General features: G+C 42.7%; 1 protein-coding gene and 1 pseudogene across 7 annotated transcripts in view; one reads left to right on the forward strand and one right to left on the reverse strand.

The window, feature by feature from the left end:
- LOC101986890 overlaps positions 1-4,524 on the reverse strand; it is a 67,397-nt pseudogene extending 62,873 nt beyond the window's left edge.
- Positions 1-17,024, forward strand: part of Sipa1l1 (signal induced proliferation associated 1 like 1) — a 287,022-nt gene that overhangs the window by 172,682 nt on the left and 97,316 nt on the right. For 6 of the 7 annotated variants that reach the window (XM_005343301.2, XM_013346036.2, XM_026779932.1 and 3 more), the window contains one exon: positions 5,098-6,893. In XM_005343301.2, coding sequence (XP_005343358.1) covers positions 5,396-6,893 — 1,498 coding nt within the window. In that variant the 5' untranslated portion in view covers positions 5,098-5,395. Of the gene's footprint in view, positions 1-3,835; positions 4,490-5,097; positions 6,894-17,024 lie in introns of those variants that run through there. The other variant, XM_013346033.2, reaches the window with a different exon arrangement.

Below are 17,024 nucleotides of genomic sequence, written 5' to 3' on the forward strand. Positions count from 1 at the left end.
CAGTGTGTGGGTGCCCCCCTTGCGGTCCTGAGTTCCTTGCTCGTGCTCTCTCTCCTTCTGCTCCTGATTTGGACCTTGAGATTTATGTCCGGTGCTCCAATGACAAACACAATATCTTAATCAAGAGCAGAAATATACATATGCACAGCATAACAAAATTGGCCTTAAATCTGTATCAATAGATCAAGATCCATACCAATGCAAAGTATTCATCTCTATAGCATATCCCCTTTAAATGTAAACAAACTTTTGTAAACAATCATTTAGGGAATTTGGGTGTAGTTTTCTCCAAACTGTTTCCTGCTTTTTATTGGGCAAAGTGATTTTTTGGGGTGTTCACGGTGACCTTTCAGGGGGTCTTGGTCCATCAAACCACATTAGTTTGGAAGGATTCCACAGGTTCTCACTCTCTGTACAAACAAAAGAACCCCTTTTCCAAAGCAACATATCCTTAGACTCAAATTTTAAAGTCAAGAGACCTTTAAAATATATATGTTGGATAAGCTTAGCAGCCCATACAATGAAATGTCTCTCTGTACTTAGCTCCTTCACAGTCAAAAATTCAAAGAAAGCACAATAATATACATAATCCAGATTCTCTATATTTTCCATCTTTACATGGCTTATTATTTTACTCTATTACTTTTTAATATTTATTTTATCTTTACTCCTTTAATCTATGACTGACTGTACTGTCTCTTTAAAGGCTTTGTTTTATTTTTTTCTAAACCATTTACTTCTTTTTATGACTCTATAGTCTTTATCTTCTTTCCCCCAAGCCTACGCACATTTTTTAAACACACTGTGTCTTGTTTAGAGGTCTTTTGTGTCTGAATCTGTCCTTATTGCATATCTGTAATCCATTTCTGACCTGGACAGCTACTTAAAATGTTAAACAGCTTGGCTAGTATTAAGGTTGCTTTGTCTTTTGGCTCCATCCAGTCCGACATGGCAGAGGTTTGTTCAGTGCCTCTGGGAGCCTTGTACAGAGCCCCATTTTTAGGCACACAGTGTGTCTATGTTGCCGTTAAGCAAGTTGTAGCACTTTATTCACAGAACCCATTTAAATGCTCCATAGCCAGACCTCCTGAAAGAGTCAGAGCCATTTATGCTAGCAGCAAGGCCCAGAAATCCGCCATTTCAAAACTGTGTGACTTTTTTTCTGCTACCTCTGAATCAGGAAACCCTCTCGTAAAGGAGCCACAGCATTCTGCCATCAAGCAAAGCCCATTCTGGGGAGGAAGGAATGCAGCTAAACTTTGATTTCAGTGTCTAAAATTCCTTTTCAAGCTCTCTCAGGTTTTATGTAGATTTAGCTAGCACAGGTGCCAATTGGTAGTACGTTGGGTACCAGTCTGTTGTATGAGGCCACTGGTTTGTTCCCTGCTGAAATAATCACTCAGAAAACCATATTATTTGCAAAGCTGTTTGGCCAATAGCTTAAATGTATTTCTGGCTAAGTCTTATATTTTAATTTAACCCATCTCTATTAATCTGTGTATCACTATGAGGTTGTGGCCTACCAGCAAAGTTTCAGTGTGTCTGTCTCTGGAGGCAACTCCATGGCTTCTCTCTGACTCCGGCTCCCCCCAACCCCCACCCCCGGCATTCAGTTTAGTTTTCCTTGCCTACCTCTGTTCTGCCCTGCGCAGGCCTAAGACAGTTTCTTTATTAACCAATGGTATTCACAGAATACAGAGGGGAATCCCACATCACCTCTCCATGGGGTTAGGAATGGATTCACTGGAAATATATAGTATGGAGAGCTGTAAAATTAATTCAACATGTGATAAAGAAAGTTTTGTGATAGAGTTAATGTGCTATGAAGTCATACTGCTCCTCTGTTCAATTCTGTTGCTTCCTACTGTTTCTAACAATGTCTGGGCAGCTTGGTTGATGTTTGCTTGAACTGTTAGTGATCATCAGCATGTTTGCTACTTCAGTCTACTCTTGAGGAATAGGGTGCAGAGTGTTATTGATCTGTATGGAGAGACATCCTAATTTTCAAGTTGTGACTTAATAAGCATCTTTATTTCTATATTGCTCACCTGCTGCCAAAATTTATATTGTATCTCAAAGGAAGATAATGTTGTAAATAAATAAGGAAGGGGAAAAGGAAGAGAAAGGGAGATGGGGTAGGAAAGAGGAGGGTGGGGAGTGGTTGGAATCTTCACAGTTGAAGAAAATTTTGTTATTTAACTTAGTTGCTTGTTCACCTCTTTGGTTTGATGGGTCATCAAACCATGCCCTCTTCCCCCATATGCTCTTCTATATTTTGAAATAAAAATTTATCATAATAAGACTAAATTGCTAAAAGATTATAATATTAAAAGTATATTAAACCATAGCAAGTAGGGCTGGAGAGATGGGTTAGTGGTTAAGAATACTTTCAGTTCTTGCAGATGAGGACCTGGGTTGATGTAGCCGGAGACTCCTCATTCATTTCTCGGCTGCTCTGACCTGAATAATCACACAGAGACCATATTAATTACAACATTGCTTGGCCTATTAATTCAGGCTTCTTATTAACTAACTCATACATCTTAACCCATTTCTATTAATCTGTGTATTGGTACGAGGCTATGGCTTGCTGGTAAGGATCTGGCGTTTGTCTCATTCAGCAGCTACATGGTGTCTCTCTGACTGTGCCAATCTCTCTCTATATATCTGTTTGATTTCATGCTTTATTGGATTTTCCTGGCTTTATTCTGCCCTGTCATAGGCCAAAGCAGCTTCTTTATTAACCAATGGTAATAGAACATATTTACAGCATACAGAGGGGAATCCCACATCAGGTTTGAGTCACAGCACCCACATGAAGTTCCCAGCTCCGTAACTCCAGTGCTAAGGAATATGATGCTTCACTGGAACTCATAAAGCATGCACACTTGTGCGTGCGAGCACACACATACACACATTTATTTGCACAAATAATCTTTAAAAAACAAGAAGTGAAGTGATATAGAAAAGAAACCGTTGGTGGTGGAGGTTGGACGTTCCCAGGTTGGTTTCATGTTTTGTGCCCAGTTCCAGCTTTTAGATTATTTCTATAATGGGAATGACTTCCCTGTCTTTAAAAAGTCACTTTTATATGTAGGGTTTGGTGGCAAATGCCTGTAATCTAAGCACCTGGAAAGCTGAGGCAGGAAGGGTCTGCAGAGTATGTTCAAGGCCAGCCACGACTATGGATTGAGACCCTGCCTCAAAATGAAGGGTCGAGGAGGGATCAATTCTGTGGTAAATCATTTTCTAAATAGAACTGAAATGTTTGTTATTGGTGAGACTTGTAGAAATGGAATGGAAGATAATTTATTTGGTTTTTGTAAGTCTGTGAGAATACAGAAAACACTTGACTCTTAAGAATTATTTTAGGCTAGTGTATTATTTCCTCGAGAGCCACTTTATTGAATTCCCTTTGTTGTTGTTTTAAGCAAGGCAGGTGCTCTCATTTGTCCAGTTCATCGGTTGCCCTCCCACTTTAGATGCAGTGCTTCTTGAACCTCAGCTGTGGCCACACGTGCTGACCCTAGCTGCTGCTGTAAGCAACAGTTAGCATGTTGTTCTACTTAAAGGCTAGCAATTGAAAGAGCAGCATGTAAAGTTCCGGAATGTACAGGAAATCATAGCGGTCTGGCTGGAGAAGTATCTAGGAAGCTTAAGAGCCAGGTTTAATTACTTGGCAGTGCAAAGCCATTATCCCTATTATGAAGCATGGAAGAGGAGTGTGAGTGAAGACAATGGACATTTATCTGACCAACTAATCAGACCTATCCTGCAAGAGCCCTGCAGTCTGCAGGCAGGGAGCAGTTTTTGAAACACCCCTAAATGTTCCAGCTTTAAATAGCAACGAGTCTCCTAAACTGATTCTGCGTGCTGCCGGAGGAATGAAAGCCGGCTGCCTTGGAGGCAGGAAGCTGACTAGCGAGATGCTTAATTATCGTGGAAGTAAGTGCTTGTTACCATTGAGTGCAGCATGCAGTGTGCGGTCCTCCTCAGTGTCAGAGCGTGATTTGTAGACAATGCCGCCCTGTCAGCTCGGTGCTGGTTCAGCAGCATCTTTCCAAACATGTAGCTGGCAAGAATTTAAAGGCCACCTCTTGTGCAATTTGCGGAATGCTGGAAAAGGATCCCGTGCCTCTCTTCAGGATGTACGCACCCATGCAGGAGTCTGTGCTCACACTCTGTGCCTGCTGTCTCCTGCCTGACGAGCTCATGAGGAAGTTCATCTTCCTGCCCGTCACCTGGAAGGATGGCAGCAGTTTTCTGTAATCTGGTGGAGGACATGGAGCCGGCTGCCCAGAGCGGCATTTCCTTTCTGTCGTCTTCATAAATTAGCACTGATGGGGTGGAGGAGGCCGCAGTGCTTAAGGAAATGCAGGCATTTTGTGAATTAGCGTAAGACTTCCAGCCCGCAAGTAGAGGAAAGTGAGGAGAGCTTGGGAAAAGCTGGAAGTGAGTGCCAGCTGCTTCTGCCGAATTCTTCATGTGGGTAAGTAAGAAAGTGGAGGAAAAAAACAGACGCATGCTGGCGGGTATGATGGCTCCAGGAAACGCCGATTATTTTCTCTAATCTGTTTATATTTGCTCTTGCCAACTATGGTGAGCTTTTGTAGGGAAATAAGTATCGATTTGAAATAGGAAAGGAATTTTAAAAGTGTGCTGTAGCGTAATCAATAAAAATCAGGTTTAATTTCTAGCATTCTCAGAAGGCTGTCTTGCATTGCTCTTATTATCTGGTTAGGATGGTTTTCTCTTAAACTTCTGGTCAGCACAGTAGAATGATGTGTCTGTTATTAGAGGTCATGGAAGCAAAAGTCTGTGCTTGCATTTAGGAGCCTCGATGCCCTAGAACGAGCTGGTACCCCTCCCAATTCAGCTAACCCAAAGTATTCATAGCCCTTCTTACAATGTAATTGATAGGTTTATTAATTGTTTATACTTTTTTCTTTCACATCTCCTTTATTAAAATGTGGCTTTTGGAACTATGCACCACAATCCAGTATTGAGTCTCTTGTCCGGTTGTCTGATTGTAGCAGTTGCAGATTTATTATAAATGTATTCATCAAAAGCTAATTCAGGTTGTCTTCCTCTCTTTAGGGGGAACATGGGATTATGGCAACCACAGAGTCCCAGTGATGCAAGTTCTGTTGAGTCTTTTCTGAAGGAAGCCTCTGTTAGAGTGCAGCACGGAGCTACTGTGGATTACAATGTTGGGAAGGTCTGGATTCCCGGGGTCTGAAAACAAGGCACCATTTAACCTTTTCAATGAAAAGGCTTAAGGTCGCAACACGACTGCTGTATGTTCTGCCAGCCATTCTCTAAAGCAGAAGTGCACATTTAGAACACAAACATGGTGATCCTTCCTGCAGGGATTTAAGTGATTGCTTTTTACACCATGACCAGCTTGAAGCGGTCGCAGACGGAAAGGCCTGTCACTGCAGACAGAGCCTCTGTTGTCAGCACAGACGGCACCCCCAAAGTTCACACTGATGACTTCTACATGCGTCGCTTCCGGTCCCAAAATGGCAGCTTAGGATCTTCAGTCATGGCTGCAGTAGGGCCCCCTCGAAGTGAAGGTCCTCACCATATAACCTCTACCCCTGGAGTTCCCAAGATGGGGGTTAGGGCAAGAATTGCAGATTGGCCTCCAAGAAAGGAAAATGTGAAAGAATCCAGCCGCTCAAGCCAGGAAATAGAAACCTCAAGTTGCCTTGAGAGCCTGTCCTCCAAAGGCAGTCCTGTGAGTCAGGGGAGTTCTGTTAGCCTCAATTCCAATGACTCAGCCATGCTGAAGAGCATACAGAACACTCTGAAGACCAAGACAGGGCCGGCAGAGAACATGGACTCCAGATTCCTCATGCCCGAAGCCTACCCCAGCTCCCCCAGGAAAGCCCTTCGCAGAATCCGGCAGCGCAGCAACAGCGATATCACCATAAGTGAGCTTGATGTGGATAGCTTTGATGAATGTATCTCCCCCACCTACAAGTCCGGGCCGTCATTGCACAGGGAATATGGTAGCACATCTTCAATTGACAAGCAGGGAACATCCGGAGAAAGCTTCTTCGATTTGTTAAAGGGCTACAAAGATGACAGATCTGACCGAGGTCCAACTCCAACCAAACTCAGTGACTTCCTCATCGCCGGTGGGGGCAAGGGTTCTGGTTTCTCCTTGGATGTGATCGATGGGCCCATCTCACAGAGAGAGAACCTCAGGCTTTTCAAGGAAAGGGAAAAACCACTCAAGCGACGCTCCAAGTCTGAAACTGGAGACTCGTCCATTTTTCGTAAATTACGCAATGCCAAAGGTGAAGAACTCGGGAAGTCGTCGGACCTTGAAGACAACAGATCAGAAGATTCTGTGAGGCCCTGGACATGTCCAAAGTGCTTTGCCCACTATGATGTCCAGAGCATCTTGTTTGACTTGAATGAAGCCATTATGAACAGGCACAATGTGATTAAGAGGAGAAACACTACCACAGGAGCCTCAGCTGCTGCCGTGGCATCCTTAGTCTCTGGACCTTTGTCTCACTCAGCCAGCTTCAGCTCTCCTATGGGCAGCACGGAGGACCTGAATTCCAAAGGAAGCCTTGGCATGGACCAAGGAGATGACAAAAGCAACGAGCTGGTCATGAGCTGTCCATATTTTCGGAACGAGATTGGTGGGGAAGGCGAGAGGAAGATCAGCCTGTCGAAGTCAAATTCTGGCTCCTTCAGTGGGTGTGAAAGTGCCTCCTTCGAGTCCACCCTCAGCTCTCACTGTACGAACGCAGGGGTGGCGGTTCTCGAAGTGCCCAAGGAAAGCTTGATGCTGCACCTAGACAGGGTGAAAAGGTACACTGTGGAACACGTGGATCTCGGCGCATACTATTATAGGAAATTCTTCTACCAGAAGGGTGAGTAAATATTACATTTTTTTTAGTTTGCTCTACTCGTAGGGAAAAAAATGACAGGAAACATATACTGACTGTTTTAGCAGTGTGACATGAGACGTGCTTGGGTTCTTTGTTATGATGGCTAAAATGTTTCACTAGCTTTTTGGTATGATTTTCTTTCATTTGGTAGTAGTTCTTTCCCCCTTAGGATATTGAAATGTCTTATAAATTACATATATATGTAAAGTTGAAACTGTTAGATAAAGCTTTTTAAAAATTACTAAATAGTTTTCATACTCCCCCATTTTTTAGTACTTTTCGTTACCTCCTGAATCTTTTATGAAAGTTATATTTCTGTTCCTTTCAGAGCACCACTGGTAAAAAAAAAAAATTCATTATGTGATTAAAGTCTCATAATCAGTGAGTTCTGAACGTAGGCTTCAGTTTGAGTAGAAAAGGCACTAAAGGTGGAAGCACCCTTAACCTTTAATGTTTTGGTGATTTCTTTTCTAGTCTTGTAGGTGGTAGGCTAAAAGAGAGAGAGTGTGTGTGCGTGTGTGTGCGCACGTGCGCACGTGCGCACGCGCGCGCGCACACACACACACACACACACACACACACACACACCTGAGATTCCATAGTTTTATCTTGTACTTTTAAGAATAGCAGGATGGCTAGGCAGTGGTGGCGCTTGCCTTTTATCCCAGCACTTGGGAGACAGAGGCATGTGAGTTCAAGGCCAGCCTGGTCTACAGATTGAGTTCCAGGACAGCAGGGCTGTTACATAGAGAAATTCTGTCTCAAAAAAAAGCAATTAAAAAAAAACCCAGCAGGATGATTTTTGAAAAATAGTCTAAACGGGCTCTATCAATTTTCTAGTGTTTTTGAATGGCATTGAAATCAAGGACTTGGTCTGCCATCCAGACACCCACACTGGAAGCATGATGGTCACCATTTACTGTGGTCCCTGGGTAGTTGGCTTTCTCTGCAGCTGTGTGAAGAGGCCTGTGCTGAGGCTTCTTGCTTTCCAACTCCTCCAGTGAGGTTGTGATTGCTGACTACTGTGTAGTGTTTGAAATGTTACTTAGATCCATTCCCCTGAAGTTTAGTCTCAGATGCAGAATTCCTTCTAGCTTTATGAGATTGCTCACTCTAGACTCTCAGTGTTTTTAAGATTACTGTAGAACAGACACTATTGAAGGTTTACAGGCAAAAAAAAAATCATGTCTCATCACTAAACACCAATCTCTCTTATTCCTAAGTATCTACATCATGGCTTCTGAAACCAATAAAATGGAAATCTCACTTTTATTTTTAAAGTGACTTTCTGGAGTTTGGATTTAGAAACAGTTTTTCTTTTGCATACGAGGGCAGTGGGTTTCTCAGACTCACCAACTTTGCATTTAAGGGCTGATTGTTCTTTGTAAAGGTGGACACTGTCCTGTACCCTGTAAGATCAGCATGCTTGGCCACCACTTCCTAGATGCCAGTAGGTTTTCTCTGTGTCCCTCCCCACCAGTGAACACAGATGAAAATATGTCCAGTATTGCCAGATGTTCTTTGGGATTAATTGCCTCCAACCAAGAATTCCTGCTGTATATTACTTCAGAATTTTTCCAAGCTTTTCTGAGTGTTCGCAGATCTCTGAGAAGCCATCTTGTTGCGCCTGTCCTCGACACTGATTTTGAGTCTGACATCTAAGTGAGCATGCTTTATGTTCACTAGTAGCTTTTGCCTGCTGGGCAGTGTAATCATATTTGGCATGAGCAGTTTTCAGCACTGGTGGACCAGGCTCTGTGATAAGCCTTTGAGATGACGGTTTGTATTTCTGACTCTCGGTGCACATGAGGGAGAAGATGTGTTGTTAGTCACACTTTCCAGAGGAGAGTCCTAGGGCTTAGGCGATAGGCTGTCAAGGAACTCCTTTGTTCTGGGAGGGACAGCCGTGTTCTCTGTCACTCTTCCCTCGTCTCTATTATGCCAGATGAAAGAAAGGGGGAACCTTCTTTTAGGTATTTTTATCTTTCAAAGGTATGGAATCAGGATTTGAATTCCTAGAGTCCAGAGTGAGTCGTCTTACTGATTCACAGAAGCTCATAAACTCAGAAGCCCAAACCCAGCAGTTGGTGGGTTGGAGCCTAGAAAATACCCTGGTTCCAACCAGTGTAAGTGCTTAAATGAAAACACCATCTAAAGCAGGTAATTGTTAAAAATACATCTCTGAGATATTTATGACATAGACACTACTCCTGTGGGTCCCAGTGCCTTGCTGACACTGGTTCTGCTGGGCACACTGCCTCGTATTAATGGGACAGGCTAGTGATGTCCTCTAGCACTGAGTCTTTCCATAATTCCCTCTCATTGTCCAGTTGTCGTGCCTCATCTAGCCCACAGCTTTCTTCTTAGTGGCTTGCCTCTGGAAAGTCTTTCTAAAGCTGCCAGTTTAGTTTTCATAGAAACTGTATTTGTCTTTTATGCTCATTTAGTCAGCTTCTATAATTAAACTTCATAATTAAAATAAGTCAGCTGGCCTCAGCAGCTCTAGGAAGATGCAGTGAATTCTGCTTCCATCATGAAGTCCAGCTGGTGGGAGCAGAAAGCGCGTGTGGCACATGAGGCGACCAGCTTGTGTCACTGGCATCTGTCAGCCAGGTGTTGGGGACAGTAAAAGAGTGGCTAATTCAAGAGGTCAATCCAAGGAAAGTCATGGAATGTGCCTGCTCTTAGAACACTGTTTGGGCTGCAAGCCTTAGAATTTCTTAGCCATTTGTTACATTATTGATGATGTCATACAAATGATGACAATTAGGGTTGGAGAGATGGCTCAGCAGTTAAGAGCATTGCCTGCTCTTCCAAAGGTCCTGAGTTCAATTCCCAGCAACCACATGGTGGCTCATAACCATCTGTAATGAGATCTGGTGTCCTCTTCTGGCCTGCGGGCATACACACAGACAGAATATAGTAAAATAAATAAATAAATAAATAAATAAAATAAATGAGAAAAACAACACTGTTTTAAAAAAACAAATGATGACAATTATAACATGAAGCAGAAATTAAACTCCCCAAAAGCATAACTGTATATGAAATTAGTGATGACAATAATATAATATATTAATACAATAAAGTATAATTAAAATAATTCTGCCTTATAATTTTTACGTAGCTTTGTCTCAGTGAGATCTGTGCCTACCTCTTATCTCCTTCCCCCAATCTTTATGCGGAAAGAGTATAGCATAGTAAAGAGGAATTTACCCCTAGCAACAAGGCTGTAGCAGCCCTAGTGTGGTTGTCACCCCCTTTAGCACCTCTTTCCATTCACCTGTTTAATGTGTCCCTGACTGTAGGGACTGTGGCTGTTTCCAGGGGAAATTAGTACTATTATTATTAATACTATATGTTAGATAATAAATTATTATTATTTCCTGTATTGAAAGATAATATTTTAATCAGTATTATGTGTAATATTTAATCATGTTCAGCTAATGAAACTAATTACTTTGATACTACATTGTTGTTATAAACATTATTATTTTCTAAATTTAAACATTAGAGGTCACTTGACTCCAGCATAAAGGTTGAGTTTCACTGGATAAATGCTGGACCAAGAGAGGGACTCAGTGCTTTCCCCTTGGATAAGCAGTACACCACCCACACTCTTCCTTCTGCTGCTTTCTCTTGTCCTATCCTGTTGGGTTTTTCATCCAGCATGAAATGGCAGCGAGGATGTTGTTGATATGTCGTCGAGGATGTTGTTGATATGTTGTGTTTCTGCTTCGTTCTCTATGTAGTTTCCTCACTTAATGCTTTTAATATTCGCATGAACCTGTCATTGTGGTTAAATGATGAACCATATGCTGGGCAGTAGGGTTGCATCAATTTAACTCACTTGTATTCCTTCAAGAACATTCATAGTTTTATGTTCAGTTTTTCTTTGGTCACCAACATCAAAGAACCAAGGATTTTATAGAGGGCAGATAGATACTAAGGTGGAGTAACTAACTCTAGTGTTGCTGGTGAATAGCATGGCTTGTAGGAAGGGAATCTTTCCCAGCTGTTAGCTGTCTTATATATTCTGGAATTGCAGTAATGGAAGCGAGGTGTGCATGGGTTGCTTTGATGTAGTATTTATTGGGACTGTGATTAAAAGTAAGTGTGTGTGTGTGTGCACGAGAGAGAATGGGGGGAGAGTGGGTGGGACATTGCTTGGTGTCATGTTATAAAGGTGTTCTGGTAAGGCAGGGTTCCTCTTGCTCAGTGGCCAAGAAAAACAGCTGTTGTAGGCTATTTGATGGAAGAGTAACCAATAAAATCGTTAACTCGGAGCCAGTGACTTGATTGTTCTTACCTTCCTCTTCATACAACACACAAATGCATATGTATACACACATGCACGCTCACGAGCATGCACGAGTACACAGTTGAGTATGCTGGCCTTGTGATAGGAAATTTAGGGTTCATTTGTACCTATAAAGTCTGGTTGCTGCTTCTCTTTTTGTCTTGTAGTCGGCCATCTGTAGCAGTGCTCTCTAGAACATGGCAATGACATGATTTGTACTAAAGTGACAGCGTCTGAGCTAATGTATCCTGTTTTGCTATCAAGACCTGTGTCTCATGTCCCAGTCTGTTAAATGAGCATCACAGGTAGAATGAAAGCGAAGCAAAGAGAGGATACTGAGAGTCAGAGAGCCACACTGCTCCACAACCTCTAGCTAAACTCCCTAGTACTAGAGTAAGAACATTCAACAGGGGAGCAGGTGCCTGGCCATGGCACTTCCTCCCTTGCCCCTATCCACATGCCTAGGAACCAACTAAAGGCTGCTCTGGCAGAGTGTGGCTCACTCAGCTGCCTAACTGCCACAGATCACAAGGTCAGAGACTCAGCTAATTGCTTTTTTTGTGGGACTGAACCAGTGGCAAGTTCTTCCAAGAGGGAAATCAGGGTTGCATCTCAGGTTGCTGCATGTAGAGCAGTATGAGACCCTCATTCTATCCAGGAAAAGAGCCGACTTTAAAAAGCATAAGTAGATCTGGGTATGGTGGCACACTCCTTTAATCCAGAACTCAGAAGGCAGAGGCAGGTCTAAGTTCCAGGCCAGTCTGGTCTACACAGTGAGTTCCACGACAATCAGGCTATATAGAAATATCCTGCCTCAAAAACAAAACCAACAAACAATAAAAACAAACACCCCCCCTCCAAAAAAAAGCATAAATAAGCTTGCTTGTTATAGAAAATAGTATGGTGATACAAAAAATAAAGTTTATTTTCTATGCACAGGACTACCCCAAGAACTTTTACACTAGATTTAAATATACAAATAACCACGTGTTCATTTCTTTACTTTTTCGGTGTTCAGATAACATTTAGTACCTATTTTGTGAGTTCTTCCCCTGCAGCTCTGAGGGGCTTTTGTCCTATGTAGCCTCCCTTAACACAGAAGGGCTGAGGGCTCGTGCTGGAAAGTTGTGAGTGCTCCACCAGGACATGTCATTGTGGGGTAAAAGAGCATCCAGCAGGGTAGAGAGTAGAAACCCTCACTTGTAACTGTGGGAATTCCTCCTTCCTCCTGCCAGCCCCTGCAGCAGCCATTCCTTCCCTGTCCCAGTAAATACTCAGTTAGTCGTCCTTCCCGTCCTGCCCATCAAGGAACCTTGACCGTCTCCCAAGCCTTGCTGCCCCTCCAAGGCTCAAGCCCTTGCCTACAGCTCATCCAGTCACCATGGCACCCTTGTTTGTATGGGACACCTTGGGCTTGTATTGAGCCATAGCAATGCAAACACACCTCAGCGATCAGGACCACAGGTTAGGTTGCTTGGGATATATAAGTGAATGTTTGATGCTAATGTGTAGTAGTATGAACCGAGGGATTGGGATAGCCTGTGTAGCTTTGGGTACTGAGGCTGAGAGTCCCCTGTGTATGTAGCCTTTTGTTGTTATTCTCCAGATACTCAGTAGTGTGTGAAATTCTTTTTCTTTTCTCTTCTGGAAATGAGACCTGAAGTAACTGTGTGGTTACAGTGGTTTTGAGCTATTGACCCAACCATCAGTTGATGTCTGTGGGCTTAGACACCCTCCTTCAGTCTCATTTTTTCACTATTGTGGCCTTGCATATGCATGTGAATGGTTTCTTTGCATATGAACTCTAGCGTTCTCTTAGCTACTTTGAACTGGTAGATTTTTTTTTTTAACATTGTGGAATAGAATTTTTGAAAGATAATTGTTAGACATTTGTCATAGGCTGATGATAGTGGAACACTCATGAGTCTCTTACTCATTTGCCCTTTATTTAAACAGTTCTTTACATTTTTGCTATGATCATTTTGATGGAGTTTATTAAGGTCAACATAATTTAATAGTAAAAATTTTCCATTTTATAGCAAGTAAGCAGACTGTTGTAGCCTGCTTAAGCAAATACTGTTTTGTTTTTGGTTGGCTCTTTGAATGATGGTGGGTTTGAACCCAGAGACTTCAGATTGCTAGGCAAGCAGTCTACCCACTGAAATATGTCTCTGTTCCCTCAAAAGTTTTAAACAGCAAGACTCGATTGTACTCTCTCCATGCCTTCAGCCAGCCAGCCTCCTTCCTTCCCTCCCTCCTTCCTTTCCACACAGGGTTTCATTGTCTCACCCAACTATTGATCCTCCTGTCACATGTCCCCAGGTGTGGGATTCTGGGGGAACACCACCATGTCCACCGCCCCATTTTCCAGAGTTACCTGCAGAGAGGTGACTTAGAACCTCAGAATCCTGACCATTTCCTAAGTGTGGGCAGTCACTCCTGCGCATCAGTAATCACAGGCTCGGTGCTCTGGGACAGAACCCTAGCATGCAGCCTTCCCTGTGCAGCTGTCCCCATGGCGACCAGTCCTAGGCACTTAGTTCTCATAGAAGCTCTGCCCTCACAGTAGAATAAACCCTTGGGGACGAGACTGTGAGACTCTCTAAAGGCACACCTCAAGTTTCTTTAAACCACTGACCTTTTTCCACCTTGGTTTCTGTCCTGTTATTCCCAGTATTCTAGCTTTATCTTCAATGTTAATATTCATAGTAAGAAAACAAAATATGGGAACTGATTGAACCCAGAAAGCAGAAATGAAGAGCCCAGGGAAACCCATGTTCTTCTCAGGCACCTTCCTAGCTTCCTTCAGATTCTCTGGAAATGAACATATTAGAGGTCAAAGTTCATAGGGTAACCTGTAATGCCGGAACCCGAAATAATAGTGTGAAATATGAGAAAGAATGAGGTTGTTACAATTGGGGTTTGTACAACAGCCCCTGATCCTTTGTTTCCTAATAGACAATAGAGCTCATCTCTTAGGCTTACTGCAGGCACAGCCCCCACCCCACCCCCATGTCTCTTACTGTCTTTTCTAGAGAAAATGGGGGGGGGGGTTTGACTTTTCCACGTAATCAGTTGGGGGTAACTATAAGATTAGAATGTGAGTGTTTTTATGGCTTTAATATATGTTATCATGCTGATTCCTGAAATGTTTGGGGCCCATCTCTGGGGTGGGAGTCCCAGCTCTACCAGCGGCTTCTTTGTATTGTTTTACTTTTCATGTCAGAGGCATTTCCAGTGGTGCTAGGAAGAAGATAGACAGTTTAGCTGGTTGGTGTTAACTTGTCTTTTCACTCTTTATTTTCCCCATTTAAAATTTTAAGCTGATGACTTTATGTAAGTATTTAAGCCATAAATTATACTTTTATAAATTATTGAGTAAAAATTTGAGGTGTATCTTAATTATTCATAATTATATTCAGTCGAGAGTACAATGTCCCTAAGGAACTGTGTAACTGAAATGCTAACACACAGATAACAAATACAAAAACCAGTGTGAGCAATCCAGAAACTATGGTAGAAGGCTGTAACTCTGTGGCTCAGCCTACCTTTTCTTCTTTGTGGTTAAAATGCCAGGCATGACTTTTTTGACGGCACATGTGTCCAAATAGCGTAAGCACAGATGGAGTGACTGCATTTGATACAGTTCCTGGAGTTCCCAACCATCCACCTTTCTTATCTCTAAGAATGTCAGATACTCAATATAATTGTGAATGAACTGGCCATATATACGTGGAATGTCCCAGGAATGATAGGGTTCCTGAGTTTTCTTGTTAGATTTCATACTCTATAAGAAAACTTTGGGGGTTCCAGGCATGTCTCTGTAGTTGGTGTGTCTGCTGCTGAGTTTGGCTCCCAGAAACCATGCAAAGGTCAGTGGGCATGGTGGCCCGCTTGTAATCCACAGAGGTGCAGTCAGGAACCCCAGAGCTAACTGACAAGCTATCCAGCAAAGTGGCCAGCTCTCAGAAGACATAGTTTCAATATGTAAGATGGTGTGCCATCTTGGAAGATACCCAACATAATCAACCTAGTCCTCTCCACACATGAACACATGTGCCCACAGATGTGAGCATGCCTCCACACATGTACACCACACATAAACCAATATTCATTATGAGTAGTGAAGATTGGGAGGAATCAGATTATGGAATGATACTAATATGTCTCCTGTCAACACAAAAAAATCTTTGCAAATCATGAGTAAAGCAGAGCATATGCCCACCAAACCGTGCTTAACTATTTGCTGTTTATAAAATTTTAGGACTACCTGGGAACACAGTGTAGATATAATTGCTAAGAAAGTGAACTTTGATATCATTAGTGGATACACCTGATTCTGGGGCTGCAGTTTAGTGCTTGTGACTGCCCAGAGCTTCCAGTTGTCATGCCTCTGAAAGTATGATGACGGTGTCTTGGGCTTTTGCATGTCACCGTGCTGATTTGACTGTCATGCCCGGGTTACGTCATCTAGCAGCACGCCCACTCAGGTCTGCAGCTCCCCATCCTCTCTTTTCTTCCTCTCACTTTCCTCACCTGAATCCCTGTCTCGTGTCATCCCCGCTTTCCTCCCCTCTCATTTTCCACACCAGAAAAAAGGCAGAGCCAACTGTGCATCTGCCTGGATAAGCTCCCTGTCTGTTCTTGCCAAGAATGGAGGTGGCTGGCTGAAGAGGGAAGGAAGCAGGACAGTGGTGGCGCACACCTTTAATCCTAGCACTAAGGAGGCAGAGGTAGGCGGATCTCTGTGAGTTTGAGCCTAACCTGGTCTACAAAGTGAATTCCAGGCAGGCTTCAAAGCTACACAGAGGAGCAGAGGCTGGGATGCTGAGAGAAAGATGCTGAAATGGATGGACAGAGCCAGGCATGGTTAGAGACTAGACTGACCATGTAGAATCTGACACATTTGTCTTGAGATCAAAATCTAAAATCCAGTTTACAATGGCTTGGCAAATTATACTCGTCTCCGGACAATACATCACATCAGGAATTTTAAGTTGAGTGAACTTGTGTTGTGTGCTTGAGGGGTTTACTCCCATTCCTGTAACTATAGGCAAAATGAGGGGTTGTGTACCAACATAGCTTTTTTTTATTTTTTTTTGTTTTTTGGTTTTTCGAGACAGGGTTTCTCTGTGGCTTTGGAGCCTGTCCTGGAACTAGCTCTGTAGACCAGGCTGGTCTCGAACTCACAGAGATCCGCGTGCCTCAGCCTCCCGAGTGCTGGGATTAAAGGCGTGCGCCACCACCGCCCGGCTCCAACATGGCTTTTATTGCATAATTCTTGCACAGCATGAGATTTTTTTGAATATTCACTGTCTGTTCCTGATAGAATGGGTTATCACAATGAACCAGACCATAACCTCTGTTTATACCTGTGGGACTCACATAGATGGAGACTGTCCAAGACACTACTGTAGAAATAATAGCTAGAATTCCTTGTTCATTTTTTAAAATGATGTGTCTGTACAAAGAGGTATATAAGTTCAGAAAGATCTGTCTGGCCTTATCAGACAAGAGGTGGGTGTATTTGAAGATAGAGCTTGAGGAAACTGTTTGAAGTTTGTTGACAATTATCCCATTACCCCAGCCCAGTTCAGAAATAGATGGGGAAAGCATGCACAGGTATCCAGGTTTTGATCGTGACACCAAAAAAGAAATGTATTTTTCATTTTCAGTTTTTAATTTTACAGTAATACTTGTATCTCCCAATTAATACTAAAGTGATTGTTTAAATTTGTGCCTTTTGTTTTATAATGGCTTCTACACCTTTGTCTTTGAGATACATGAAATATTTATTTTCACTAATCCTGTTG

This window comes from Microtus ochrogaster, chromosome 1, assembly GCF_000317375.1.
Source record: "Microtus ochrogaster isolate Prairie Vole_2 chromosome 1, MicOch1.0, whole genome shotgun sequence".
Classification (NCBI taxonomy): Eukaryota; Metazoa; Chordata; class Mammalia; order Rodentia; family Cricetidae; genus Microtus; species Microtus ochrogaster.